Genomic DNA, 27,227 nt, shown 5'->3' with positions numbered 1-27,227 from the left:
AAGACAAACATTCGGGGGCAGGAGGCACAGGACAGACGGTGAAGGAAATCCCTTTCAAAGGAGGGATTTGGTGATGAGCCTGGAGGTGAAGATGAAAAGACAGGAAGGGCCAGCGGTTCTTCCATGAGCCCCTAGAAGAGCGGCAGTAAGCCCACTTGAGCAAACCAACGGTAAGGAAAGGAGATCATATCAGAGCGGGTGATGTTTGATTCAGTTATTTCATAGGTGCTACAGTTTCTGGTGATGATAAGGCTCCCGGGAGTGGCTGGCTGAAGTGGAACAGAGAATGCTGGAGATGGGCCAGCGAAGGAACTGAGAAGTCAGTATGCCAGATGGAACATCCACACGGACCATGAGGTCACCGAGACATGCTCTGCTCGTCCCCATCCTCTCCCACTCCCCTCCTCATCCTAGCTGGCCTCTACCTCCTCCCCTTTCTCCTTAACGCCTTCCCTCCCTTCCCTGATTTCCTCCTCTAACCTTGTCCCTTCCTGTCCTCTTCACCTTCTGCTCTGTGGTCTGCCCACCCTCTGCCACAACTCATCCTCTCCTTACCCTTCTTCCCTCCTGTCTCCACCCGTTCTCCCTGCTCCCCCTCTTTCTCAAGCTGCTTCTCTGATTGATCAATCTTACTTTTAGTCTCCATGCTGTGCACTTGAGAACATGATAGCATGGTGGCTTAAACCCCACATTTACCACTGACCCACACTGCCTAATTTTGCTGTGCCTCGGTTGTAAAACTGGGGTAATTATAATCATTCCTACCCTGGAAGGTTGCCAAAAAGAATACATGATTCTAAAGCACTTGCAAGACATCTGGGCACAAAGGGTGTGCTCACATAACTGTTATTCTCACCCTCTCTCCTTACCTCCTCTTTATTCCCAGCCACCTTCCTACCTCCGTTATCCCTCTGTGCCTACTTAACACCTCTTCAAAGAGGCACAGGCGAATCAGACTCAGCCCCTGCCCACAGTCTAGCAGGCAAATAAGCACAAAAATAAATGTCAGGAGAATGTAATAGCGCTACTTGAAAGACGTGTGAGAACTGGTATTGGAGGACAGTGAAGAGGCAAACCACCTCCACCCCCCCCCCAGGTGGGGGTGGGTAAAGAAAAAAAACTCAGCAGGTGGAGACCCTCTCAGCTGGCTCCGGAAAGACTAGGACGAATTTGCCTGGCAGAAGCAGGAAAGAGGTATTGCAGCAGAAGAAGCACGAGCTGTTTCTAGTGCCGTTGCTGCTGGAAGGTAGAAGTTCTGCAGGCATGTGTGAAGTTCAGCTGAACTCCGGCCCGGCCGGGGCGCACCCTCCTCGATGCAGCCACAAGGGGGCAGCAAAGTACTAGGAGTGACAGCAGCAGGGTGGGGGCTGCGTGGGGTTACCTGAGGAGAGCCCCCACAGACTTTGACCCCCTTGGGCAAATCTGCCCGCCTAGCCAGGAAAAGGAGGGCATGTGATATTTGGAGGAAACGGTTTGCCTTAGAAAAAGAACAGGAATCCTATAAAGATTGATACACGTGTCAAGAAGAACAGAGCTATTCTCCACTGAGTTGGAAGTGTAGAATATGAACCGTTGATGTGACTTGGTATTGAACATGAGCTGCAGGCTGTTCTCAGCACCCTACAAATCCTTTTTTTTTTTTTTAAGTAGGCTCCATGCCCAGCGTGTAGCCCCATGTGGGTCTTGAACTCATGACCCTGACACTTAACCTACTCAGCCACCCAGATGCCCCTGAAGAAGTCTTTGCTTCCTCCTCAAAGCAACCTTGCCAGGGACATGCAGTCATCCCCCTTTTGCAAATGGAAGGCTGGAGGCATTGGACCAAAGTCACCTAGGTGGAAAGCGACTGAGTTGGTTTGTCTCCAGCATCTGACTGCTTCCCTTGTAACTGGTCGTTCCAGCCATGGGTTTGGTAATGTCCAAGTATAAAATCCAGCCTCCCTGGTAAATCAGCAGCTTTTCTGTAAACTCTTGTCCTGTCTGTAACTAATTAGCTGTGTTGCTTTACGTCATTTCACCCCTGACCTGTTTCTTCAAAAGTTAAGCAATGGGGTTAGGTTCTGTTCCTTCATCCACAAACTGAAGACTGGGCCCTGGGGACAGTGCTGAGCACTGCAGCTACCAAGTCAGCCAGGAAGCAGGCTTACCTGGAAGGAGTGAGGGACCGGAAGGAAGGGAAAGCCACTAAGCCAGTGATCATTGCAAGAGAGGGGAGGAGATGCCCCTCCTGTGAAGTGGGCTCCCTTCCCCCTCCAAGTGTGGAATTTGGGCAGAAGGTGTTAAGCACAAAAGGCTTCCCAGCGTAATTATAGGGAAGGTAGGAATTGGCCAGGTGGGCAGGGAAGGAGGAGTGTATCCAGACAGGGGAAGCAGGATGTGAAAACACAGCATGAACAGAGAAAACAGGGAGTTCCAAGAGCTGGGTGAGAACATCCTTGAGCACATTCTGTTAACGTCCATTTTAAGAGGTGACTTTCCCTTCCAGCATGACCATATGTGGCTCTGTGAAGCTTCATGGAGCTAACACAACAGCTTTTCCTAGGAGGGGTCAGTCAGCCAAAGTGTATTTCCTGAGCACCTACTAAGTGCCCTGAGTAGGTAGGAGAGGTGCATGAAAGCCTTGCAGTTTAGTTAGAGTCCACCCAGCTCTGAGAGCAGGGCCAGGGATGTGCAGAAGCCTCGTTTGCCCATCTCCAATAAGATAAGTAAGCATCTATGAAGCACAGAGTGTCCCCATGAACACCGTTACATTAACACTGATTTTGTAGTTCTGGGATGGTTCCAAGGTTATCTACTCAGAAGGAGGGCAACTAGGATGAGAGATTCCTGAATGAGGCAGGCTCCTCCCTGGAAAGATCAGCTGAGGCCTTAAGTAATAACACTGCCTTCCCCACCCCTGACATCTCTCTCTCTCTCTCTCTCTCTCTCTTTCTCTCTCTCTCTCTCTCTCTCTCTCTCACACACACACACACACACACACACACACACACACACACACACACGGCTCCCCACCTCAAGCACCCCCTGGGGGTGGCAGCTTTGGCCTTTCTTCACATCCAACCTCCTGGTGGGAACTGTGGATGTGGATTTTGTCAACAACACACTCAAATCTTGAAAAGCTAAGTGAGAGGGGTGTGGAGGGGTATGGAGAGAGAGTAGAGAGGGGGAAGCGGGAAGTCAGTGAGGCAGGGAAGAGAGGAGCAGAAGACAGGATCCTGGCCAGGTAAAGAAGAAACACTTGCAAAATGTTCCTGCTGCTGCTGGTGATGGGGACGGCTGTGAGCAGATGCTTACATGATGAGACGCAGAAGTCTGTGACACTTCTCAGGCCCCATCTCTCCCAACCTGCACCCAGCTTCCGCTTTTCCACCCTCGCCCTGTCTGGCTTCCGTGAGCCTCAGCCCCTACGAATTCGAACCTACTCTATCAGAGACCCTGTATCAGATGGAGCCTGGGAGCCGGAGGGAGCCAGAATGAGAGGAGGACCACAAGCCCTGGCCCTGGCCGCAGCCAGACAGGCTGCTCAGCAACTCCAGGGGATGCTCACAGGTGAGTGGGGAGGCAACAGGGAGGGCTGAGGAGCAGAGGGTAAGGGAGGAAGATGACTAGAGGAAAGGAACTCTAAGATGTTGAGGTGAAATTGTCGACTCTTTTTAAGTCCCTCCAGTGCAAGGCCCTCTGCTTCTGAGTCGAGACCCCGCACAGTACTGCCACGCTGTTTGGGGGGACCCAGATGCCCCAAACTACCACAGGTGAGTTCGTGGTGTCAAGAATGTATATACGACCTCTTCAGGGTACCCAAAGATGGCTCCAGCTCACCTACAGATACTCACGCTTGGCAGGTGCAGCCTCTTGAACCCAGGGTACCAAGGAGAGAGTTGCCTGGGGGCAAAGGTGAGAGCAATTTCTCAGATTTGGGAATCCAAAGATCTCTAGCCTGCCTAGACTTCTCCAAGACTGTTAACATCAAAATTACTTAATGTGCTTCCTAACAAAAGTAACTTCCTGAGCCCCTTCTCCTGGCAGTTTATCAAATCAGAGACCTGGGGGTGGGAGGGATGGCAGGAGTCCCTATTCTGATAAAGACTGCCTGCTCCTCACTCCCAGTTTCCTGCTGTCCTCATCTGCTAAGCTAGATGCAACATTTCACTTCTGGACAGATCCCAGATGCCCATCTCCGTGGTTACGCATTGTGGCCCGAGCACGGTCCCCCACAACTGGTCCAGCCAGATGGACCCGGGGTCCAAGACACGGATTTTCTCCTGTATGTGTGGGTGGCCCACACTTCCAAGTGCCGTGGAGAGGTGAGACTCAAATCAAATCCTTTTACTTGTTCTGCCTCTCTTAATTTTAAATATCATGGGAAGGGGGAGAGAGCACAAAGGCAGCTTTTATTAACTTGTGATTATTGGAGGTGACTTGGTCATGTTGATGAAGTTTGGGTGGAAGCTAAGCCCCTTCAAAGCCTTCCCCTGGAGCTATCCCTGCTGGGTTCCCTGGGTGTCCGTTTTCAGGAAGAGTGCTTCTGTGTTCCCCCACTTCCCTGCTTTCCACCTCTGACCTTGTCCTGGCCCATCCACAGCCCTCTGTCATAGCCTATGCTGCCTGCTGCCAGCTGGACTCGGAAGACAGACCCCTTGCTGGTACCATCATCTACTGTGCCCAGCATCTCTCCAGCCCCAGCCTCAGCCATAGTGACATTGTCACGGTGACTGCTGCATGATAAGTAGGAAGGCGCAAACAGGTTGGGGAGAGGGGGCACATCATTCAGCTTCCCACGAATGAAAGAATCTATTAAGGATGGAGGAGAAGGTGCCTCAACTCTAGGAAGAGCTGACTGGGCAGAGGAACTATCCAGTGGCAGGTGAACCTGCTCCACCCCCGGTCTCCCTCATCCTGCGGTCATTTGTCCTCAGGTCACTCTCCATGAATTGCTCCATGCTCTGGGCTTCTCAGGACAGCTCTTCAAGAAGTGGCGGGATTGTCCCTCAGGACCCAGTGGTAAATGGGAGGAATGAGGGCAAGCTTTCCCATGATGTCAACAAGAGGGGATCACTAGCCCCCCACCCATGCCTTCCTTCCAGTTCTGCTCCCCTCTTCCTAAGCATTCCTCACCTCATATTGCCTTCTTCCCCTTCTGTGCTCAGTTAGAGAGAACTGTTCTACAAGGCGACAAGTGACAAGGAGAGATGAGTGGGGACAACTGCTTCTTACCACCCCAGCTGTTAGCCACAGCCTGGCCAGACACTTGGGAGTGCCAGGGACTTCACCAGGGGTTCCCTTGGAAGAAGAGGTGGGAACAGGACGCCTGGTGGTGCCGGAAGGAAGAGGGAATGGTCTGGTGGCAACCAGCTCCCTCCTTCCTAGGGCCCTCTGTCTTCACACTGGGAGGCCCGACTGCTCCAGGGTTCTATCATGACTGCTACCTTTGATGGTGCCCGGCGCACTCGACTGGATCCCATCACTCTTGCTGCCTTCGAAGACTCCGGCTGGTACCGAGTCAATCACAGTGTGGCAGAGGAGCTGCCGTGGGGCCAGGGTGAGAACAGGGGAGACTGGCAGAGCACCATGGGGGCAGTGAGAGTTTGGGGGGGGGATTTTCTGCCACTGAGGTGTCACTGAAGCCATGAGCACAGCTCAAGCTGAGGGACACTTGGGGCTTCTTTTGTTTGGAGGGCTCTTTCTCTTCCTTTCTCTCCAGCAGGATCTGGCCTGGAATTTGGCCTGGTGACTACGTGTGGGGCTGGCTCCTCAGACTTCTTCTGCACTGGCAGGTAGGTGTGCTGTGTGGTTGGGGGGTGATACAGCTGTTGGAGATCCTAGTGGTCAGCTGCCCTCCCTTCCACGCAGCGGGCTGGGCTGCCACTATCTGCATCTGGATAAGGGAAGCTGCTCCTCCGACCCCATGCTGGAAGGCTGCCGCATGTACAAGCCCTTGGCCAATGGGGTGAGATGACTAGAGAATAGAAAGGAAAGGAATGGAACTGGCCCAGAGCAGAGTCAATTCCTAAGGCATTTCGGCAAACACTTTTCTGCCTCCTGTCCCGCCCCTCAGAGCGAATGCTGGAAGAAGGAAAACGGGTTCCCACCTGGGGCAGAGAACCCCCACGGGGAAATTTACCATTCCCAGAGTCGTTGCTTCCTCGCCAACCTCACTTCACACTTGCTCCATGAGGATGAGACCAGGCATCCGTCTGAGATCCCACATCCGATGGAAGCAGAGCTCACAGGCCGCTGCTACTTACACCAATGCACAGAGAGAGGAGCGTATGAGGTGCGGGCTGAGGGGACAGCCTGGGTCCAATGCCTTCCCGGAAAGGCTATTCAGGTGGGTATCATAAGCAAAAAGCCACATAGTGCATTGGCAAAAGGAAGTCTAAAAGTGCTCATATAACAAGCAGTACTATCCAACCTCTTCCAATGTTCTTTCATTTTTTACTAAGTGCCCACTGAGTCCATGACCCCGATCTAGATCGTACTTTTTCCTTAGAAGGGGGGCTTGAGCAAGCAACTGAGGTCCTAAATACATCCTGCCATGTATTTCGTTACAGATACCTGGGTACTCTGGTCTTCTCTTCTGTCCCCGGGGTCGGCTTTGTCAAACTTTCAAAGGTACGGGTGCTGTTACTTCCCCACCTGTGAGTCTTCCGCCTCAAGACCTGTTATTCCAGCTGTCTTTACAATTAGCTGGGCCCCCAGGCCCCTCGGTGGGGAAGGAAGAGCTGGACGGGCTGACCGAAGCAGTACTTCAGGCTCTGGTGAGCAGAGGCAACACCAGCAGGTAAAGGGACAGTTCAGGCTGAGGATTTATACAGTGGGCCACAGGAACAGCTTAAGTGGGTTACTTCACAACATTCCTCTGAACACTTTGTCCCACTCCTAAGCCTGCACCTGCTTCAGGAGATATACTCTTCCAGGGATTCCTCCTCCCTTAAAAAGATCCAAATGTCCCTATAGGTGCTATTTCCACAGCCCCTCCATTACCACTAGTCTGGTGTTCACTGTGTACATGAGCAAGTCCCCTGGCTGCCAAGGGCCTTCGGTTGGTATGCTGCACAGACACCTGACCCTCACTCTCCAGCAGAAGCCCCTAGAAGTACATTATGGAGGAGCCAGCTTTACCACAAGACACATCAAGTAAGAGAATATCCTAAGTAGTTTTCTTTCAAATTTCTGGAGTCCAGATGTTGGAAATTGCATTAAGCTCTCACTCATATGTAGTCTTAGGGTTATTTCGGAAGACAATTAATATGATCACCTCAGGTCTGTCACTATGGGACACCTTTCCCTCCATAATCATTGGACTTCTCCAAGTCTAGGACATAGGGATCCTAGTCCTCTTCCTCCCTTAAGTACTACTGGGGCACCATGTCCAGTCACCCAAACACCATAGTCTAACTCTTCCCTTAAACTTCCCCTCACTGCCAAGTTAGATCTCCTTCCAATAACTTAAGTTGCTGGGAGGCTCAGACCTTGGTCTTTTTCCTACTTTCAGGTTCTATATTCCTGACTTCCTTTGTAGCTTACTGATTGGAAGAGGCAGGCTTTCATGATCTCTGCGTATTAGGATAAAGGTGAAGTCCTTCACCCGTAAGCCTAGGCATTATTCCAAGACAAACGTTACTTCTGTGTTCCTAGGTTGCTGGTTACCTTGGACCATAAACCCTCTGTGACCCATCTAGCACTGTCCACAGGACTCTGCCTAACACTGCTTATCCTGGTGGGTGCACTGGGAACCATGGCCTATCAGAAACGAGCTACTCTTCTGGTGGCACCATCTGGCCCTTACGGTTCACCAGAGCTCCAAGATACAAGGGGCCCAGTTACAGGAATGAGGGAGGTGTGATGTTACCCAGAGAATAACAGGATAGATATGGAAGATTATTTCTTGGAAGACAACTGGATGGCAAGTCTACACTTCAGTTCTACTTTTCTCAAAATGCCTCTTTCTTTAGGTATCACCTCTGTACTAGCCTTGTAATGAAAAAAAAAAAAAAAAAAAGCGAGAGACATGGTTCTGAAGATTCATTCTTTATTCTGATACAAAAAATAAACCCTTCAACCTATGAAGAGTGTCACTTGTTTTTGTTTCACAAGCAAACTTACAGAATAGGAAATCTGTTATCAGCTCCAAGAATATCACATATGCTTTAGGAAAAGTCATTGCTATTTAGATTCAAATAAACATCAGTGTGGGAAAGGAGTAACGAATGATATCCCTTTCCTGATTTTTCCATAATCTTACAAAATTATTACTAGGAAAGCTAATAGTTGGGATGTCAACATAATTATGCCAGAATCTGATAAGGGCAGTGAAACCAGCCATGTGAATCCAGTTAATCTACAAAAACATGACCTTTTTTTAATAGTCCTTCTCTCTGTTTCTGGAATAGGAAGGCTCTACTTTATAGCCCCATGGGCCAGCAATAGACTTGGGTTACAATGTGTAGGTTCCTTCTGGTTATACTTGCAAAAGAAGCCATGGAATTCTTGAGGGTGTGACATGTAGAAAGGAACAAGCTAGGAGGCAGACTGCTGATCTGGATTGACTTAGATGGAAAACATTCATATGAACAGTTCAGCTGATAGGCTGTTAACGTTGAATAAGCAAGCCTTGGGGCGCCTGGGTGACTCAGTCCCTTAAACGTCCAACTCTTGATTTGGGCTCAGGTCATGATCTCAGGGCTGTGAGATCAAGCCTCGTGTTGGGCTCCGTGCTGGGCCTGGAGCCTGCTTAAGATTCTCTCTCTCCCATTCCCTCTGCCCCTTCATCCTCCAAACAAATAATCAAGCTTGTACTGGTCAGAAAGTTCAGTCAGCGGATCAGGATACCATTCCTAGGCCTTTAAGTGACACATCTGAAGATCTCGCAGTGAAGTTGCAGTTCTATCAGCTGTGATTATCTTCTTGACTTTAATGCCCATCAGTCTTTACCAGCCGTAGCAGCCACTGCCTGGTAAAACTTCGCCACGAAGTCTGGCTCACTGACCTCTAGCTGCCTGACAAATTCATTGCGCTCCTGCTCAGCCCAACCTCGAAACCACTGATCCCAAAGTCGTAGCTGGCACTCAAAGATACAAGGTGGTCGGTTTGCTCCAGACACACTAAGCTGCTCCAGCCCTTCCAGCAGTGGCTGTAATTTTCCTGGCACTGCCTTAGCTACCAGGTCCTGTAGGAAACGTTCACGCTGTGGACCTGACCAACTGGCAAACCAGTGAAGAATACACTTCATCTCCTGGGAAGTGATGTAAGACATTGGGGGAGGGGAAGAGTTAGTAATACCATCTGGTACTGGGGGTAGGGGAGAAGGGAGGGATAATGGTACTGAAGAGGAAGATGATTCCAGTGGCATCCTGAAACATAAAAGCACTGTTATATACTCTCTAGAGTAACCAAAATACAACTTCCCAACAAGAAATCTTATCAAAACCAGCATCTACAGATAAAATTACTTTTCAACAATTCAGCTTACAGGAAAACAAAAGGGTAATTCATATAGATTATTATCTGATTACCTCAGAGAAGTCACTCCAGAATAACTTCATTTCATACTTGCCAACCTCCCTCTTTTTCAGACCCATCACCTTCCCTAACCCCTTCTTCTCTCCATTATTCTTATAAGAAACCTAAAAATAACCAACATATTTCTTGCTCATTCTCCCTGGCCTACTTCTGTATTCCAGGGTGAGCGAAGAAAAAACGATTAATGTTAGTGCATCTCACCTTCCTTAAAATGAAAAAAGGTACACATTTTAAAATCTAGTACATGCAGATGGTCTGGGCATAGATGCTAATCATCCAGAGCTATCAATGGTGAGAAAAGAAAAAAAAAATCACGTATGATGAAAAAGCCTTCTTTGTAATGTGTATATAGCCTCTGAATTATGCCCAGAACTTCCTAACATCCATTTCTTCCTTATATTTCCAATAAAGCACCACGAAAAATTAAGAGCAGAGTGAGGGTGCCTCATCCCAAAGAAGATAACACAGTAAAAAAAAACAGAAGCCACATGTTTATTCAAGACTGAAGTCTAGTCGGTTTGGTGGCTTAGGAGTCTAATAAGTGTTACACTGCAGTAGATGTGTAACAACTGATGTCTTTGCACATTTTCAAGGTTTAATGCAAAATACCCAGTGGTACTCTGCCAGTGATTTGCATCAGTAATGCAAACAGAAGGTCAGTTAACTTGAATAGGTTTCGAGTTCCACAGTTTGAATTTCTAACAATGAAAACCTTAAACTACTTATCAATAACCTATTCTGTCTGCGTTTCCTCTGCTGAAAGTTGGGAGTATTTGTAGTAACAAAGAAAAGAACCCCTAAGCAATCAACATCAGTCCAGTACCCAAACAGTCCAGGAGATCGCCTTTTTCACAGCAATTCCTCCTAAGGAACTTTATTCTTACTCGGGTAAGAAAAAACTTCCGTCGGGTCTTGCGACACGGCCTCCACAGCAAACTCAAGTTCAAAGAATATGAATCAGTTCACAGTTTGGGCCCCAAAACACGGTGCTGCCACTTGCCCACTTTGGAGGCCACAGAGCCTGGCATTCCAAGGACCCAAAGAGCAACGTAGTCTTAGATGGGAGTGGCGGGGACTCAGCGATTGGGAGGCGGCAGGGGGATCGGTAGCAGAGCGGGCAGTGTGCCCTTCTAGCGTAACCCGCAAACACCGAGTCTGACCCAGCCTAGACAGAGACTTCTACCCCGCTTACCTCCCCTTTCCTCTCACAGGGCACCCGAAGACCGTCACAAAAGTGCTTAAACTCCAACTGTCGCCCCTGCTTCCATGTTTCCTGAAAACCCTAAACACGGCCAGCCCGGCAGCCCACGCACTTCCGGTCCCGGACCAGCCCCAAACACCCAAGCTCCTCAGCGTCTCAGCCTTAGGCTCGGAGATGGCCGAGTAACTCCGATTTTGGTTATGCCAGAGTCGACGGCTTCCGAGTACATTCGATTCACAGCCTCGGTAAGACGAAAATAACCGAGCTCTGCAAGCAGAGGGAGGGAGGGGGAAGTGGCTGGGAGGAGGGAAAGAACTGATTGGTGCCGATGTAGAGACGGAAATACCCGAGCAGTTCCGGAGGAACCCGGGGAGTTCTGAGTGGTAATCGAGGGGTTGACTATGGCAGTGGGCGGGGTCAGCTCGGTACGTTCGAAGGGCGTTGGCGGAAATTACCGAAGATGCCCGAAGCCGTCGGGACGGACCCGAGTACCTCACGCAAGATGGCGGAGCTGGAGGAGGTGACTCTGGACGGGAAGCCTCTTCAGGCGCTGCGGGTGACCGACCTGAAGGCCGCACTGGAGCAGCGAGGCCTAGCGAAGAGCGGGCAGAAGAGTGCCCTGGTCAAGCGGCTCAAAGGGGTGAGAAGTCGGCGCTGCCGGAGTGTCGGAGGGGAGCGGACCCGGTAGAGACGAGTCTCTGCCGCGGCGCAGGCGCAGTGTCCGGGCTCCGCGCGAGCGAGCTCAGGCCGCCAGCGCGAGCCTCCGGATCCGCGCGCACGGTGGTTGGTGAGGCTCGCGCTGGAATAGAGATAGCGCCGGTTCCCGCCTTAACGGCAGCGGCACGAGCCCAAAATGGGAGGGTGCGCGCTACTCTCCCGGAGTGTCTTAAGCTCCTTCCTCCTTCCCCCACCCCCTCCTTGTTTGTGTCTGTGGTTTCGGCGCATGCGCTGCAGAAGGAGTTAAATCCCACTACTACCACCGGCGTTGCTGGCCTGAGGGGGGCGAATTGGGCTGGGTCGGAGTTAGGGGTATAGTTGGGCGGAGGAGTTAATGGGGTTGGTGTCGGTGTTGGTGTCCGGAAGAATAGGATTGGGATAGAGTAAAATCTACCTGATTAGATTAGTAGGTGAGATGAAGAGAAACCTTAATTTGAAGGGACTCGGTTATAGAGGGGTGTATAATTTATAGGGCATCCAGAAGCAATTTGGGCGGATAAGAGTTTGGTGAATATTGGTGAGAGAGGTGGGGCAGGTTGGTATATGTTGGGGGTTTTGAATCGATTTGAGTAGTTTAGAGTGGGATCGTAATGAAGTAGGTGGATTTGTATGTATAGATTCGGTGTAAACGGAGGGAAGATGAAAATGTCTTGGTTTTAATTGGGGTTAATTAGGATACATGGCCTGTAGTGTAGATTAGGTTTGGGTTGGCTCAAGGGTTAAATTGACAGACCGTTGCCTCTACAGAAGCTGACAGTTTTGTGTGTGGATTGGGTCAGCCATAGTTTAGAGTCTGTGGTGGTTTTGTTCTGTAGCCTCCTTTTTGAAATTTTTATATAGTTGATAAATCTAGGTGCCACTCTGTTGGAAGCAATACAAGTTCATTCAAGTAGATTTAGTCCTGGGTAACTGACCAAGTAACTCAATCAGACCACAACCAGTAGCCCCATATTGGTTTCCTGTATTTGAAGCTGACTTGAGTATTTGAAGTCATTTTACCTGAATGGCCAGATTTAGAAGGGGCATTAGTAAGAAGTACAGAAGATAATAAAGAGTGTAGTACGGGTTCTGTCATTGTCACTGATTTTATTACATAGCCAAGTCAATGATTTTCTCTATGTGCCTGCATTTTACATTTGTACTTTTGGCAGCAGTAACCATGGCTACTTTTAAGGGTCTTCTGAAGATGAAAGAGAATTAGTAAAGGGCTTTTAGGTCCCTGGAAAAGGAGTACAGGTTAAGTGTGTGTGGTTAGCCATTGCATTCAATGAAGAGATTTGGGAGGGGTGGGGTTTATTCCCTTAGATTCTGACTTTTGCCCTTCTCTGTACCAGGCTCTAATGCTAGAAAATTTACAGAAACACTCAACACCCCATGCTGCATTCCAGCCAAATTCCCAGGTAAGAAAAAAGGTTTATTAGATAAGGTGGGCTTTTTTGGATGCACAGACATATAGAAGGACATAATGATGTATACTTGGTGCTTACATCCGCACCAGTATTTTCCTAAGTTCCTGGGTTGAAAATTTCCTCATACCAGGACAGCTGAATTCTAATAAAGAATTCAAGAACTGAATTAGGAAAGCTATTAGTTAATTTCTGATGCTTGCAGTGGTATGTGCAGAAAGATGTGGTTCCAACTGATGAAGTATAGTACAAGAATCTGAAGTCATTTATTTGCCGTTGATTTGGGAAGAATAGTTGGATGTCTTCTAATGTAGAAATAAAGTAGATAGTAGGGCAGTGGAAGAAAATACTTGTAAGAAGAATTCTTGTGTTGACATAGATTTTTGAAGAATTCAGTCTTTTGGAAATTAAACACCATCTCTAGTGCTAATACTGACTATGCTTTTCCTCCTAAATATCATTAATTCCTCTGTTACTTAGGGCAAGAAACTTAACCTTTAGAGGCCCTGGATTCCTAAGTTCCTATGTACAATATGAGAAAAGTTTGGACTAAATCCAGGTTTTATAATTGCTTGACTTTGGTTTTGTAGAGCTGCTTTTGGGGGCTTCCTGGGGAAGATAACTTTCTTCCCAAGTGAGCAGGGGTTCACACTCCCCTCTTAATTAAATTAGATCTACTTTTATCTGTTTTTATATATTGAGTTTCAGCATAAGATTTCTTTAGAAGTCGTCATTCCACAGTTTTTTTTGTTTTTTTTTTGTTTTTTGTTTTTTTTTTTTAAGATTTTATTTATTTGACAGACAGAGATCACAATTAGGCAGAGAGGCAGGCAGAGAGAGAGGAGGAAGCAGGCTCCCCGCAGAGCAGAGAGCCCGATGCGGGGCTCGATCCCAGGACGCTGGGATCATGACCTGAGCCGAAGGCAGAGGCTTTAACCCACTGAGCCACCCAGGCGCCCCCACAGTTTAAAAAAATAAGATTTTTAGACATTTTGATCTCATAAGATGTTTTTCAGCTCTTAAAATCCCCTCATTATAGTATGTTACATACATAAAGGAAAACATCCAGGTCTTCGTTAGTGCTGTGTTGTGCAGCTCTGGTACTAGATGAAGTCCCAAGATACTGTGGAAAAACAAGAGAGCCTTCCTACTCCCTGGTTACCACTTCATTAAGCTATATCATAGTCTAGTCAGTTTACAGATGTTTAGTTAAGTATAAGCTTAAGAAACTACGTAAGTTAATCAGTTTGTGATTATATTCCTTTTATTCATTGCATTTTAGTCTTTGAAGCTTTGCTTTCATTAATCTAGGATTTTTTCTAGCAAATGCATATGCTTTCTAATACATGCAACTCATACTTCATGTGTCCATTGAATACCAAGAGGAGACTCATCTCTATTTTAGGTGAAGATAAGCATTTACCATGCTTAGGAAAGATAACTAAAACCATAAATAGTATTTACTCAGATATTTTTCCTTTTTTTTGGAGTTCTACTAGGACTTGCTAGGCAAGAAGGTTCTGGGAGGAGGGCTTGCAAAGAGAAAACTGAAGGACGGAAGAGTGCTGTGGAAGTCTGCGTTGCAGGAAGAAATGGGAAAAGAGATTAAACTCCTGGAGTTTAAGTATAATATTACCATTTCTTCCCACCCAAAGAAAACGGAGTTAAAACTCTGTCTAAATGTTGAACAGACATCCCTTTTCTTAATCTTTCGGTTTCATACTCTAAGTACTGTATTTGAATTTTGGAGATATTTGACAAAATGATTCCTGGAAAGGAACAACAAAAAAATGACCTAGTATGAACTAGTATTTTTTCAGTTCTTGTTACTAAGGGAAGAAAAATTTAGATAATATTTTAGATTAAATTTTTAGATTAAAAGGCATAATTATATGGGAATTTTGATTTTAAGTTACTTGGGCATTGCTGGTTGGGATCAGAATATTTAGAATAAGAAATTATGTGCAGTTCCTCTTTATGTCCTCTTTTATGAATCATGAGATTTTTTATTTTGGTCCTCAACAAGAGTAGCTTAGAAGAGGACCTTCCAACATTTTGATTATCTTTCTTAGGCTCAAATATAAGGAGGAAGCTTTTGTTCCAAGGAATTTTCTTCCTTCCGTTTCCCTGGTTTGCTTTCCTCAACTTTTCTTTTTTCCATGTCTTCTACACAGATTGGCGAGGAAATGAGCCAGAACAGTTTCATAAAGCAGTATCTGGAAAAGCAGCAGGAGCTACTTAGGCAGCGTCTGGAACGTGAAGCCCGAGAAGCTGCAGAACTTGAAGGTAAGCCCAGAGTGTCACAAGGAGTTTTTCATTGTTACTCCTGTCACTGTGTAGATAGGCCTGTTTAACTAGGCAATTTCAGGAATAAGGCTGAAACTGCTACTTACTTGCTTTGGTAGTTAGGCCAAGTGAGTTGTTTATTTACCTCTTGTCAGGGAAGAAAACAATTTAACTCTCTGTTAGAAGAGGATTCCTGCCAGCAGCAAGAGTTCTAAGTAAATTAAGCTACCCTTTAAATGAGGTAGATCTTAATCCCAGGGAGTTTTTCTCTATGTACAGTGCTCTTTTTAGTATATACTTTGTGTCCCGCGACTTTGCCTGATCTCCTTCATTCCTCTACATATTCCCACATGCTTAGCCCTTCACTCCCTCCCTGCCCCGACCCAATCTGTACTTTGCAGAAGCTTCAGCTGAGTCGGAGGACGAGATGATCCATCCTGAGGGAGTGGCTTCCCTGCTGCCTCCTGACTTTCAGAGCAGCCTGGAGAGACCAGAGCTGGAGCTCAGCAGACATTCGCCCAGTACGTATCTCCCTCCCCACTGCGCTGTTTTGTCAATCCTGCGTAGTTGGTGGGGGGAGGTAGTTAGGCCTCCTTTCATCCTAAGCCTCCATTAAGAGTCCCAGGGAAATTCTGTGACATTGATACTTCATATCTATTTGTCATGGGAATTATGTCCTTTTGGAAGTCTGCTTTCACCTCTATGTTGCATTAACCCCTCAGAGTGTTTTTCCTGAGGCCGTATGATGTTTCTTCTCATCTGTATCTCTTCAGTGTCCTCTATCTCTGCATTGAGCAGTAGTCAAAACCCTTTGTCATCCCTTCACCAGTTGTATAGATGACATATTGCACATCCAGTAATCCTCCCCCCCCCAAAATGGGTATCTGCCATAGTTCATTAATACATATAACAAATTTTTGTTTAGTGCCTATTGTATGCTAGGCACATGCTAGGCACCAGGAAAATAGGAGAGAAAATACAAGTCTTTGCCCTAAGGAAAGTATAGCCTAGTGAAGAGTTAGACATTAATCAAACTGTTATACAGTAGTTACTGTTGTTCTGTGTGCTCTGAGAAGCAGTGCGGCGCATCATGTGAGCATATTACAAGGATCTCTAACTCGGTGTATGGAGTCAATTTAGGCAAGATTAGTTTTTTCATATAAAAATTAAGCACTCATTTTGTATAATATTTCAAGCAAAAATCCAGAAATGCAGCATTTATCTACTAAACTACCTAAGATGGTATACTTTTAGGAAAACATGTATATAAGACACATGAGCAATAGATAGATATGTTAAACCCATGTGTACATTTAAAGTATTTTGAATCATAATTAATGTTAAAGGTCATATGGGAGGTGATCATTCCATATTTAATATTTTTAGAGCATGTCAAAGTTACTAACCCTTCTGATAATAGAGAATTCCTTTTTTTTTTTTTTTTTAAGATTTTATTTATTTATTTGAGAGAGCAGTGACAAGCATGAGCAGAGGGAGGAACAGAGGGAGAAGCAGACTCCCTGCGGAGCAGGGAGCCCAGCATGGAGCTCCATCCTGGGACTTGAGATCATGACCTGAGCCGAAGGCAGACGCTTAACTGACTGAGCTACCCAGGCACCCCTAGAATTCCTTTCTGAACATAGATTTTTAGAAGATATTTAGTGATAGAAGAAAAATAAGTTATTTTAAAGATCTCTTTTCTCCTTAAATCCAAAAGTAGCAGAGCCTCAATTGATCCATTTTGCTCTTAGCACTCTTTTCCCTGATTGTAAAGCCAGGAGGAAGGGGAACACTCTTCTAAATTAGTGTTTCTTCTCAAATAAAAGTCAAGAAAATATTTATTAAATTTCTGCTATATACGTATCTCCATGGTCCATATGGGGAGTTAGCACTTCGTAAAATGTTTTCAGGAGAGAAGGTAATTGCATATAAAAGCAACAACAGAAGATGGTATGTTTTAAAGTGCCACATAAATAATGTAAACACACAGATCATAAAAATACAGAGCAAAAGTTCTCTGAGGACTGGTGTGATTAGAGAGCTTCATGAAGAAGGTGTGGTATTTGAGCTGAGCCCTAGAAATAAGTAGGATTTGAATTGGTTCAGAGGAAACTCTCAAGAGAGTATTTTTAGGAAGGAATGAAAGCATAAAGCTAGGGATAAATGTGATATTTTTTTTTTTTTTTTTTTTTTTTTTTTTTTTAAAGATTTTATTTATTAATTTGACAGAGAGAAATCACAAGTAGACAGAGAGGCAGCCAGAGAGAGAGAGAGAGGGAAGCAGGCTCTCTGCCGAGCAGAGAGCCCGATGCGGGACTCGATCCCAGGACTCTGAGATCATGACCTGAGCCGAAGGCAGCGGCTTAACCCACTGAGCCACCCAGGCGCCCCTAAATGTGATATTTTTAAAGGAGAGGTAATAAATGAATCTAGCTAGAGTAAAGCGTTCTTTTCATATTCAAGAATAGTCAGAGGAACAATTAAAAGGTACATTAGGATAATATGGCCAAGGGCTTTGAATATCAAAAGCCAATGAATATGAGAGTTTTTTATTCTAAAGTAATGGTGAAAACCATTGAAAATTCATGATAGGAACATGATTTGATGAGGAACTCTCTTTAAAAAAAGAGTCTCAGTTCTAAATGTAATTTGAAATGAAAATGAAAAAATGGATTCTTAAACAGAAATAAGGTTTCAAAAGCTAATAAAGATTTAGAATAAAGGTTAACCAGTCTCTTCAGTGCTTTTTGTCATCAGCCGGACTTTGCCTATGGTGGTAATTGATCAAGGTGGGCAAGAACAGGGAAAAGAAGAGGAAAGATAGAGGTAAAAAATAAATTAGAAGAGTTGAATGTAGTAAATTGTAGAGTAGCTAACAATTGCCATTTGTGCTCTTCAGTGTACTCTCTGCCATAAACTTTCTTTTTAAAGATGTTATTTATTTATTTATTTGTCAGAGAGGGGGGGGGAGAACACAAGCAGGCAGAGCGGCAGGCAGAGGCAGGGAGAGAAGCAAGCTCCCCACTGAGCAAGGAGCCCGATGTGGGTCTCGATTCCAGGACCCTGGGATCATGACCTGAGCCGAAGGTAGCGGCTTAACCAACTGAGCACCCAGGCGTCCCTCTGCCATAAACTTTCTTACCTCTGATCTTGTCTAGAATATGAATCTCTTAGACACAGAATTTGGTCAGGGTCCTAAATGGAGTGGTAGTTGGGAGTTCTAGTGATGTTTAGTTGCATCAGTGGTAATGCCTGGAGTTTACCCAGAAGATCAGATTCTTTCAAGATGTGCAATGTTAGTCTGCCATAGGCCAGTAAACTCTTGGGGTGCCCACTTATTTGGATGTTTTGAGGGTTTTCTCTTTAATAAGATTTTCATTAAAGGAAGGTTTTTAGTAACAGTTTGCTAATCAGTAATGGCATCTGAGGCTTTTTTTTTTTTTTTTTTAATATTAAACTGTTTTTAAGAATATGGCTTCCTCGGCCCTACCCCTGTTAATCTACTCAACTGGTGAATGACTAACAGAATAGTTTTTTAGTATTTTAATTAACCAGGATCTTTGGCTTATATTCCAGCAACCTCCTGTTTAGGTGCTGTAGACCAAATCCCAGATAGGAAGAATTGATGTATAACATCCTTCCTGGCTCTCCTTCTTGATTTTTCTCTCTACCACTTTCTTCAGATTTTTCTAACATGTTGAGAGAAGTATCCATTCTCTGTAGTGAGAAGTTGTCTAGAATCACCTCTAGATCATGGTTGCGTGATCAAAATCTTTATTGCCACTAGTTAATTATTTCAAGAAGAGTCCAGTCTAGGAAAATTAGTAGAAAAAAAACGTTTTGGGGTGCCTGTGTGGCTCAGTGAATTAAAGCCTCTGCCGTCAGCTAGGTCATGATCCCAGGGTCCTGGGATTGAGCCCCACGGTGGACTCTCTGCTCAGCAGGGAGTCGGCTTCCTCCTCTCTTTCTGTGGGCCTCTCTGCCTATTTGTGATCTCTGTCAGATAAATAAATCTTAAAAAAAAAAAAAAAGTTAAAAAATGGTTATCCGTATACAGATTCTTTAACAAAGGTATAGCTCCAGGGGATCTTAACCAGCCTTTTGCTTATAGGGCATAAAGTCCTCATTCCTTTTTCTCATATTAAATCTGCAAGCTGAGATTGTGGAGAAATGCTAGTTAAGTTACTCAGCTAACATGAGTCTGATTCAGGTTTGGTGTCATTGCCCGGTCTCCCTCCATTCTCTTAATTCCTGCTTCTTACTCATATCCAAGGATTTGTTTTCTAGAATGAAGACAGTATTTTCCTGTATGGCCCTTATAAACATTCTTCACTTCTCTATTGTCTAGCAGCCTGAAGGCTTCTGGCTTTGGAATCTTGGAAATCTTACATTTACCCTTGCTTTTCAACTCCTGAAATACATTTCTTAACTTGCATTGGCTCCACCCTTTGCTAAAAGTGCTCAGTTTCTACATATCACATATTATTAACACTTGGTTTAAGACACTTAATGTGGCCATGTGCCCATAATAGAAGATGTCACCTTTCCCAGAAGCTTGTCTGCATCAGTTCACTTCCTTACAGGGAGCTAGAATGTAATTCCTCATTTCTTCATTATCTTGTTTTTCTTCTTTATGTGCTGCTTACTGATTTCCCGTTTTATGTCTAAGGGTCCCCTCCAGTTGTCTTTTTTTTTTTTTTTTCCAAAACAGTCATGACCAAAACTTTCTAAAGAGCCTACATCTCTTTGATGACTTATTACTTAAGTGCTTCCAGAGAAGCAGTCACCTAGACTCCTATCATTGCAGTTTTACAGCATCAAAACAACATTATGATCCAATAGAACAGCATTCAGCTTTCGATAGGTGGAGAAAGAGGCTATTTACTTGTACATACCTAATTTTAAAATCACGACTCTAGAACTCTTTGACACATTTATCTCTGACCAACTTCATAAAACATGTCTTTTTCTTACCCCTTAAAATCACATTTGTTTATACAGAGTGTATAAGTGCTTATGGAGAACTTGTTATTCACCACAAAGCATCTTTAGTATGGCTTTAAATATGTGCATATAACTCCTGTTTTTAAATTAATAAGAAAACAAAGAGAGGGGCACCTGGGTGACTCAGTGGGTTAAAGCCTCTGCCTTCCGCTCAGGTCATGATCCCAGGGTCCTGGGATGGAACCCCACATTGGGCTCCCTGCTCAGCAGGAAACCTACTTCTCCCTCTCTCTCCATGTGCTACTCCCCCTGCTTACGCACACTTGCTCACTATCTCTCTATCTTTCTCAAATAAATAAAATAAAATAAAAAAGAATTGCAGTGATAAAAGCCAGTAGTTGGGTTGGCTAGGCCTATGAATTTTAGCTGTTCATAGGATTTGAAGGGTGTATTTTTTCTCCAGAGGATAGGATTTTATCCTTTTAAATAATATTTTATTATAAAAAGTAGTATGTATTAAAGAAAATTTGGAAAAACTAGAAGAAAAACCAAGTTTTTAAACAATTTATAGTCTCACAAACTAAAAACAAAATCTCAGTTGAAACTTTGCTCTATAATCTTCCTCACCTTTCTTTGTCTTTGTAAAGCTTAAAATATCTGCAATATTCAGATATTTATTGTCCCTCTGACCTAGTTAACTTTTTTTTTTTTGAGAGAGAGAGAGATAGTATGCAAGGGGACAGGGAGGCGCGGATGGAGAGTGAGAGAAAGAATCTTAAGCAGGCTTCAAAAGGACTCGATCTCATGACCCTGAGATTATGATCTGAGCTGAAATCAAGAGTCAACACTAACCAGCTGAGCCACCCAAGCGCCCCTTCTTTTTTTATTTTTATTTATGTTTTTAAATTCTTAAGTATCTGGATGAATTTCAGACATTCTACCAACTGAGGCAGCCAGGCACCCCTCAGGACATTTTTTTAGATGGTTTTAGGTTCATGGCAAAATTGAGAGGAAGGTACAGAGATTTCCAGTATGCCTTCTACTCCCTCACATGCATAGTGTCTCCCATTAACAACATTCCTCCATCATTGTGGTACATGTCTTTTTCTTTCTTTTTCTTTTTCTTTTTTTTTTTTTTAAGATTTTATTTATTTGACAGACAGAGATCACAGGCAGGCAGAGAGAGGGGAGGGGAAGCAGGCTCCCTGCTGAGCAGAGAGCCCAATGCGGGGCTCCATCCCAGGACCCTGGGATCATGACCTGAGCCAAAGGCGGAGGCTTTAACCCACTGAGCCACCCAGGTGCCCCCATTGTGGTACATTTCTTAAAATTGAAGGACCTACATTGACAAGTCATAATCACCTGAGATCCACATTTTACCTTAATGGTTCACTTTTAAGTTGTACCTTTTATGGGTTTGGACAGATGTATATGACATATCCATCATTCCAGTATCATAGAGTATTTTCACCGTTGTAAGAATCCTCTCTGCTCTGCCTCTTCATCCTACCCCCTAGCCTCTACCTTATTTTTTCTTTTTTGTTAAACTATAAAAATTGGTTATTTTAAACTTGTAGAGGAGCTTTATCTAAAATTAATAGAAAACAGTTTTCTTTTCGGTTTTACTCATGTTGTAATTTAACCTATTCCAGGTTATTTAATTATTGGTTAATTTATTAATTAAATAATCCAGGTTATTTAATTTAATTATTAATTATTACAATCACCACATTATTAATTTCTTACAGATTATCCCTCAGTGTTTGCTAGAGAATCTGGCTTGTTACTGAATATCCTAACCATAGATCCTGTACAGACACCCATAATGCAAGTCTTTATTCACTAACCCAGATATGAAATGGTATATATTCAGAGATCCTGTGAGTAAAGTGATCATGGAGTAAAGTTTTACAGAATATGTGCAGTCTTTTAGTTCATTTTCTGTTTCTTCTTTTAATTACAGGAGCAAAGACTAATTCCTTTTAGATTGTCGGGATATAGAAACAAGACCTTGGGTTGGAACCATCTGATAATAGTATATATAATATATATGTGTATATATAATATAAGCCATCTAATAATAATATAATAATAAAAATAAAACACCACCTGTTTTAGTTGTACCAGTTTAGTCTAGGACATGGTTTCATGGTTTATTTAAGCCTTTTGTACTATATTAAAATTGAGCCCAATCTAACTATGTATCTGGAATATACTTATCTTAAAGCTGTTTTCTAAACTGGCTCCCATCAATATCCGCATTGCTATTTTGTGTAATTTTTTTTTTTAAGATTTTATTTATTTATTTATTTGACAGAGAGATCACAAGTAGGCAGAGAGGCAGGCAGAGAGAGGAGGGGAAGCGGGCTCCCCTCTGAGCAGCGAGCCCTATAGAGCCTGGGGCTCTATCCCAGGACCCTGAGATCATGACCTGAGCCGAAGGCAGAGGCTTTAACCCACTGAGCCATGCAGGCACCCCATATTTTGTGTAATATTTTAATACTGGTAGGAATATTAGAAATCTTTCAGTTCATTTCTGCCCTTTTTTGGTCAAGACATTTAGACCACAGCCTGGTTGTTGGTCCTTTTTTTGTATTTTGTTTTAAGAATAAGAGCACTTGCAGGGGCGCCTGGGTGGCTCAGTGGGTTAAGCCACTGCCTTCGGCTCAGGTCATGATCTCAGGGTCCTGGGATCGAGTCCCGCGTCAGGCTCTCTGCTCAGCAGGGAGCCTGCTTCCTCCTCTCTCTCTCTGCCTGCCTCTCTGCCTACTTGTGATCTCTCTGTCAAATAAATAAATAAATAAAATCTTAAAAAAAAAAAGTAAGAGCACTTGCAGGAGAGTAAGGAGGGGCAGAAGGAGGAGAGAGAGAATGTCAAGCAGGCTCCGTGCTCAGTGCGGAGCCCAATGCAGGGCTCAGTCTTACGACCCTGAGATCATGACCTGATCCAAAATCAAGAGTTGGACATTTAACCAACTAAGCCACCCAAGTGCCCCAAGATTAAATTGTTTGTGATTTATGCAGTTACCTTCATTCATGGAATGTGAATGAAATTTTTTTTCCAGTTTTATATGGAGTTATTATTTGAAATGACCTAGATTGATGGTTTTCAAGCTTTCTTAAACTTATTTTTTCTTTCTTTTTTTCTTTTTTTTAAAGATTTTATTTATTTATTTGATAGGCAGAGAAGCAGGCAGAGAGAGAGGAGGAAGCAGGCTCCCTGCTGAGCAGAGAGCCTGATGCGGGGGCTCCATCCCAGAACCCTGGAATCATGACCTGAGCTGAAGGCAGAGGCTTTAACCCACTGAGCCACCCAAGCGCCCCTTATTTTTCCCTTCAAAAAGAAATCTCACTTTGAGCTTTTCATGTAAAGACATAATTGAGAGGGCCCATTTCTGAAGCCCTGTCCAGTGTCTTGAAGTAATTTCTAGGAACTTTAGGACCTAAAAACAATTCATTTTATAAGTACTTTATTTCATAGGATTGTTGTTTCGCGAACTGTTAATCATCCTATTTTGTTCAAAACTAGTGGTTGCAATAGGCAATCCAGAAAAATGGTGACAAAACATTTTATAGAAATAAGTACACTTTGTACATCCCTGCAAGACAGTTTGAAGCCCCTGGTAGTTATGAAGCCACCAATGATTATTTTCCAGTTGTTTGTAATATGTGAATTGGCTTTGAGATACTGAAAATATTCCAGATGTGCACAGCAGGAATTATTAATAAGACCCTTAGAACTTAATTATTTTTTAAGATTTATTTCTTTATTTTTGGGAGCAAGCAAGTGAGTGCGCATATGTGAGGAGGGAGAGGGGCAGAGGGAGAGAGAAAATCCTGGAGCAGACTCCCCACTGAGTGTGGAGCCCAACACAGGGTTTGGTCCCAGGACCCTGCGATCATGACCCGAGCCAAAGCCAAGAGTCAGACACTTAACCAACTGAGCCACCTAGGCGCCCGCCCCACCCCCCACCTTAGAACTTCATATAGTCCCTCACGTAGTTTAATTAATACAGATATGTATTGTCGAGTTCATATGCTGTGATTGAATTTTAGAAAGCATTCTTGAATGAATGTTTATGCCATGAATCTGACTTGATTTTCTTTCATTTGATAGGAAAAAGCTCCTCTGTTTCTGAAGAGAAAGGTGAATCTGATGATGATAAACCAAGAAAAGGAGAAAGACGATCATCCAGGGTCAGACAGGTAACTCAAATACCTCTTAAAGCATCTGTCACTTCTTTAAGTACTGCTTTGGGTATCTCCTGCTCCTCTTCCTTGGACTTTTTCAAAGTTTGTGTCTCTTTACATTTCTGTAGTACTCCTCTTTATCTCATTGTGGGTTTTTTCTTTGGCGGGGGGGGGGGGTGGTGGTGCTTTTTGTTCATTTTTCATTTTTTTTTTTTGTTTGTTTTTTTCCAAAAGTATTTGTTGGCATTTAATGAACCTTTTTCCAGATGGCTTCAAGCTACCAGGACACAGCACCCTCCAACCCCCTTCATCTTCTCCTCAGCTCTTCTACTCAGAAATTTGGCCTTCACGATGACAGGCTGTTTGGGGAGCTTTCTCTTTCCCAAAACTTCCTAGTAGCCTGAGTGCACCACATCAGGGATAGGAGCAGGTCTAGGCTTGTTTCTGGCAGCCTTTACCCGTGTCTTCTAACTGATGGAGGTCCACCATTTGTCAAGGTTGACAGATGGGCAGAAGCTCTGGTTCCTCTTTAAGTGCTCATGCCTCATACCAACGTTTCCAGAGTAACTTGGGTGATATTTGTTGAAATTGATCACGTGATGATGTGTGCCCCAGCATTACCCTGGCCTTCTCTGACTTCAGTGTTTGCTGATGTGGCTGTGACCCCAGTGGCCCCCAAAGTGTCCAGGTCTTCTCAGTCTGGGTGGTATATGGGCAGCCCAGACAAAAGAACTATTTTTTTGTTTTTCGATTAGGTCTACTCAGATTTCTAAGCAAATATATAAAAATCAAAACTAAATTATGAAAGTTAACAGGCTGGTCTGTGTTATTAAAGTACATTATTAGAAAAGATACAGTTATTCAATTAGAACTTTAAAGCCATATGATACAGTGTTAAGTGGGCAGAACACAAAAGTGTATTGTGGTATGATTATGAGTATGGAAAAGAAACGATGGGGAAAAAATTAAATATACTAAAATGATAAAAATAATTACATTAAGCAATGATAGGTTGGTTCCCCCACCCCCTTGCCACTTTCTAGATGTTCAGTTTGTATTTATTTTTAAAGCTTGAAACTAAAAAATGAACTAGTAGCAGTTTCATTATTGTACTCTGTTTTGATCCCCATAAGAGTTTGATAGGTCGTGCTTGTTTACTGGCACACTTGTTTGTGTAGATGCAAGCCTGTATCATTGAGTTTTTCCTTCCTATGTGTATCTCCTGAAAGACCCTTTCCCCTCTGATAGTGAGGATCCATTGTATATCTTTTCTTTTAGGCAAGAGCAGCTAAACTCTCTGAGTGTAGCCAGGTGGCTGAGGAGGAAGAAGATCAAGAAACACCTTCCAGAAATCTGAGGGTCAGAGCAGATAGAAATTTGAAAACAGAGGAGGAAGAAGAGGAGGAGGAGGAAGAAGAAGAAGAGGAGGAAGAGGAAGAGGAGGATGAAGGACAAAAATCTAGGGATGCACCAGTCCTGAAACAGTTTGAGGAAGCAGAAGAGGGGGAAGAGTTGCCCAGAGTAAAACCAGAGGAGATGATAGATGAGAGACCCCAAACCGTAAGATCCCAGGAACAGGAGGGGTTAGAGAGAGGAGGAAGAGTCACAAGGTCCCAGGAAGAAGCCAGAAGAAGTCATATGGCCAGACATCAGCAGGAGAAAGAAATGAAAACAGTTTTTCCTTTTGAGAAAGAAGAAAAGGAAATAAAATCTTCAAAAGGCTTGGAGGAAAAATCAAAGTCTCCTTCCCCCCCTCGACTGACTGAAGATCTAGAAAAGGCCCCTCTTGTGCTACAACCAGAGCAAAATGCCAATGAGGAGGAAACTCCCCCACCTTTACTTACCAAGGAAGCATCTTCTCCACCACCTACTACACAGCTCCAGAGTGAAGAAGAAATAGAGCCCATGGAAGGCCCAGCTCCCCCTGTCCTCACTCAGCTCTCTCCTCCTAATACAGATGCTGAGGTCAGGGAGCTGTTAATATCTCAGCATACTGTCCAGCTGGTGGGAGGCCTATCTCCTTTGTCAAGTCCTGCAGACACCAAAGCAGAAACTCAAACAGAGCAAGTGCCAGAGGAGAGTGTCCTGCCTCTAGTTCAGAAAAGCACACTAGCTGAATGCTCAACCCAGAAGGGTCTTGAAACTGAGGCAGAAAAATCTGCTCAACCACTCCCTCTTAAAATCGAGGAATTAGCACCGGCCAAAGGGATCACCGAGGAATCTCTGAAACAGCTGTCTTTGGAACAGAAGGAAGGTAGAAGGGCTTCTCATACCCTTCTCCCAAGCCACAGATTGAAAGAGTCAGCTGACTCCTCCTCAAGCCGGTCCTCCTCTTCATCCTCCAGTTCTAGATCAAGATCTCGCTCTCCTGACAGCTCAGGCTCTCAGTCTCACTCATCTCCAAGATCCAAGCAGAGAGATGTATCTCGGGCACGTACTCACACCAACCCTCGTGGCAGATCCGAGATGGGCTCCCGATCAACATCAGAGTCCAGGTCACGTTCCCGTTCCCGTTCCCGTTCTCGTTCAGCTTCAAGCAACAGCAGAAAAGTAAGTGTGGGAGAATCCTGGGTGCGTTGGTGTTTTGTTTGTATTCCAGTGTTTTTCAACCCCAGGAGAACCTATTATGATTTCTGTCAGGAATGGGAAAAGCTTCCTTTACTCCCCAGGTCAGTGATTACTTTCCCATCTTTTCAGAATCTAATTTTTAATTCATCAATCCCTAAACAGAGTCCTTTTAATTTTTTTGAGTCCCTTGGATTCCAAAGCTGAATCCTTTATCTGTCTTCACTAGACTATAAACTTGAAGATATGTGCAGGCCTTTTTACATGTGTATCCTAGTATTCTAGCACATAGTTGGGACTTAATTTGCTGAATACTCTAGGAAGTCAAGGAGATCACGAACTCAAGGAGGAATAAACATAGGGAGGGAAGGGTCCAAAGTATTAAATTGAGTCAG

General features: G+C 44.4%; 3 protein-coding genes across 5 annotated transcripts in view; 2 read left to right on the top strand and 1 right to left on the bottom strand.

Moving 5' to 3' along the window:
* Positions 1-2,977: 2,977 nt before the first annotated feature.
* On the top strand, positions 2,978-8,052 carry LMLN2 (leishmanolysin like peptidase 2). The gene is made up of 14 exons (XM_045067953.1): positions 2,978-3,549; positions 3,659-3,752; positions 3,843-3,894; positions 4,161-4,304; positions 4,583-4,708; positions 4,917-5,001; positions 5,148-5,293; positions 5,368-5,539; positions 5,705-5,774; positions 5,851-5,947; positions 6,056-6,328; positions 6,552-6,781; positions 6,958-7,137; positions 7,639-8,052. Exons 1-14 carry the CDS (start codon positions 3,246-3,248, stop codon positions 7,844-7,846), a joined length of 2,181 nt encoding a protein of 726 aa, XP_044923888.1. The 5' UTR covers positions 2,978-3,245; the 3' UTR covers positions 7,847-8,052.
* On the bottom strand, positions 8,016-11,299 carry CUNH14orf119 (chromosome unknown C14orf119 homolog). 2 transcript variants are annotated; one of them, XM_045067837.1, is made up of 2 exons: positions 11,179-11,299; positions 8,016-9,353 (listed from the first exon to the last, which is right to left on the bottom strand). In XM_045067837.1, the coding sequence occupies exon 2, from the start codon at positions 9,350-9,352 to the stop codon at positions 8,924-8,926; it is 429 nt and encodes a 142-aa protein (XP_044923772.1). In that variant the 5' UTR covers position 9,353; positions 11,179-11,299; the 3' UTR covers positions 8,016-8,923. The 2 variants fall into 2 exon arrangements, with proteins under 2 accessions (XP_044923772.1, XP_004755392.1); XM_004755335.3 differs by lacking the exon at positions 11,179-11,299 and adding an exon at positions 10,715-11,143.
* ACIN1 (apoptotic chromatin condensation inducer 1) overlaps positions 11,179-27,227 on the top strand; it is a 34,364-nt gene continuing 18,315 nt past the window's right edge. Inside the window, exons 1-6 of one of the 2 annotated variants that reach the window (XM_045067834.1) lie at positions 11,179-11,363; positions 12,775-12,840; positions 15,021-15,132; positions 15,534-15,653; positions 24,194-24,282; positions 25,546-26,817. In XM_045067834.1, coding sequence (XP_044923769.1) covers positions 11,184-11,363; positions 12,775-12,840; positions 15,021-15,132; positions 15,534-15,653; positions 24,194-24,282; positions 25,546-26,817 — 1,839 coding nt within the window. In that variant the 5' untranslated portion in view covers positions 11,179-11,183. The remainder of the gene's footprint in view (positions 11,364-12,774; positions 12,841-15,020; positions 15,133-15,533; positions 15,654-24,193; positions 24,283-25,545; positions 26,818-27,227) is intronic. The other variant, XM_045067832.1, reaches the window with a different exon arrangement.

This window comes from Mustela putorius, unplaced genomic scaffold (assembly GCF_011764305.1).
Source record: "Mustela putorius furo isolate JIRA1106 unplaced genomic scaffold, ASM1176430v1.1 tig00003898_pilon_pilon_pilon, whole genome shotgun sequence".
NCBI lineage: Eukaryota > Metazoa > Chordata > Mammalia > Carnivora > Mustelidae > Mustela > Mustela putorius.
Note: the sequence above shows the minus strand (reverse complement) of the source record. Positions and strands in the feature narration are given on the sequence as shown.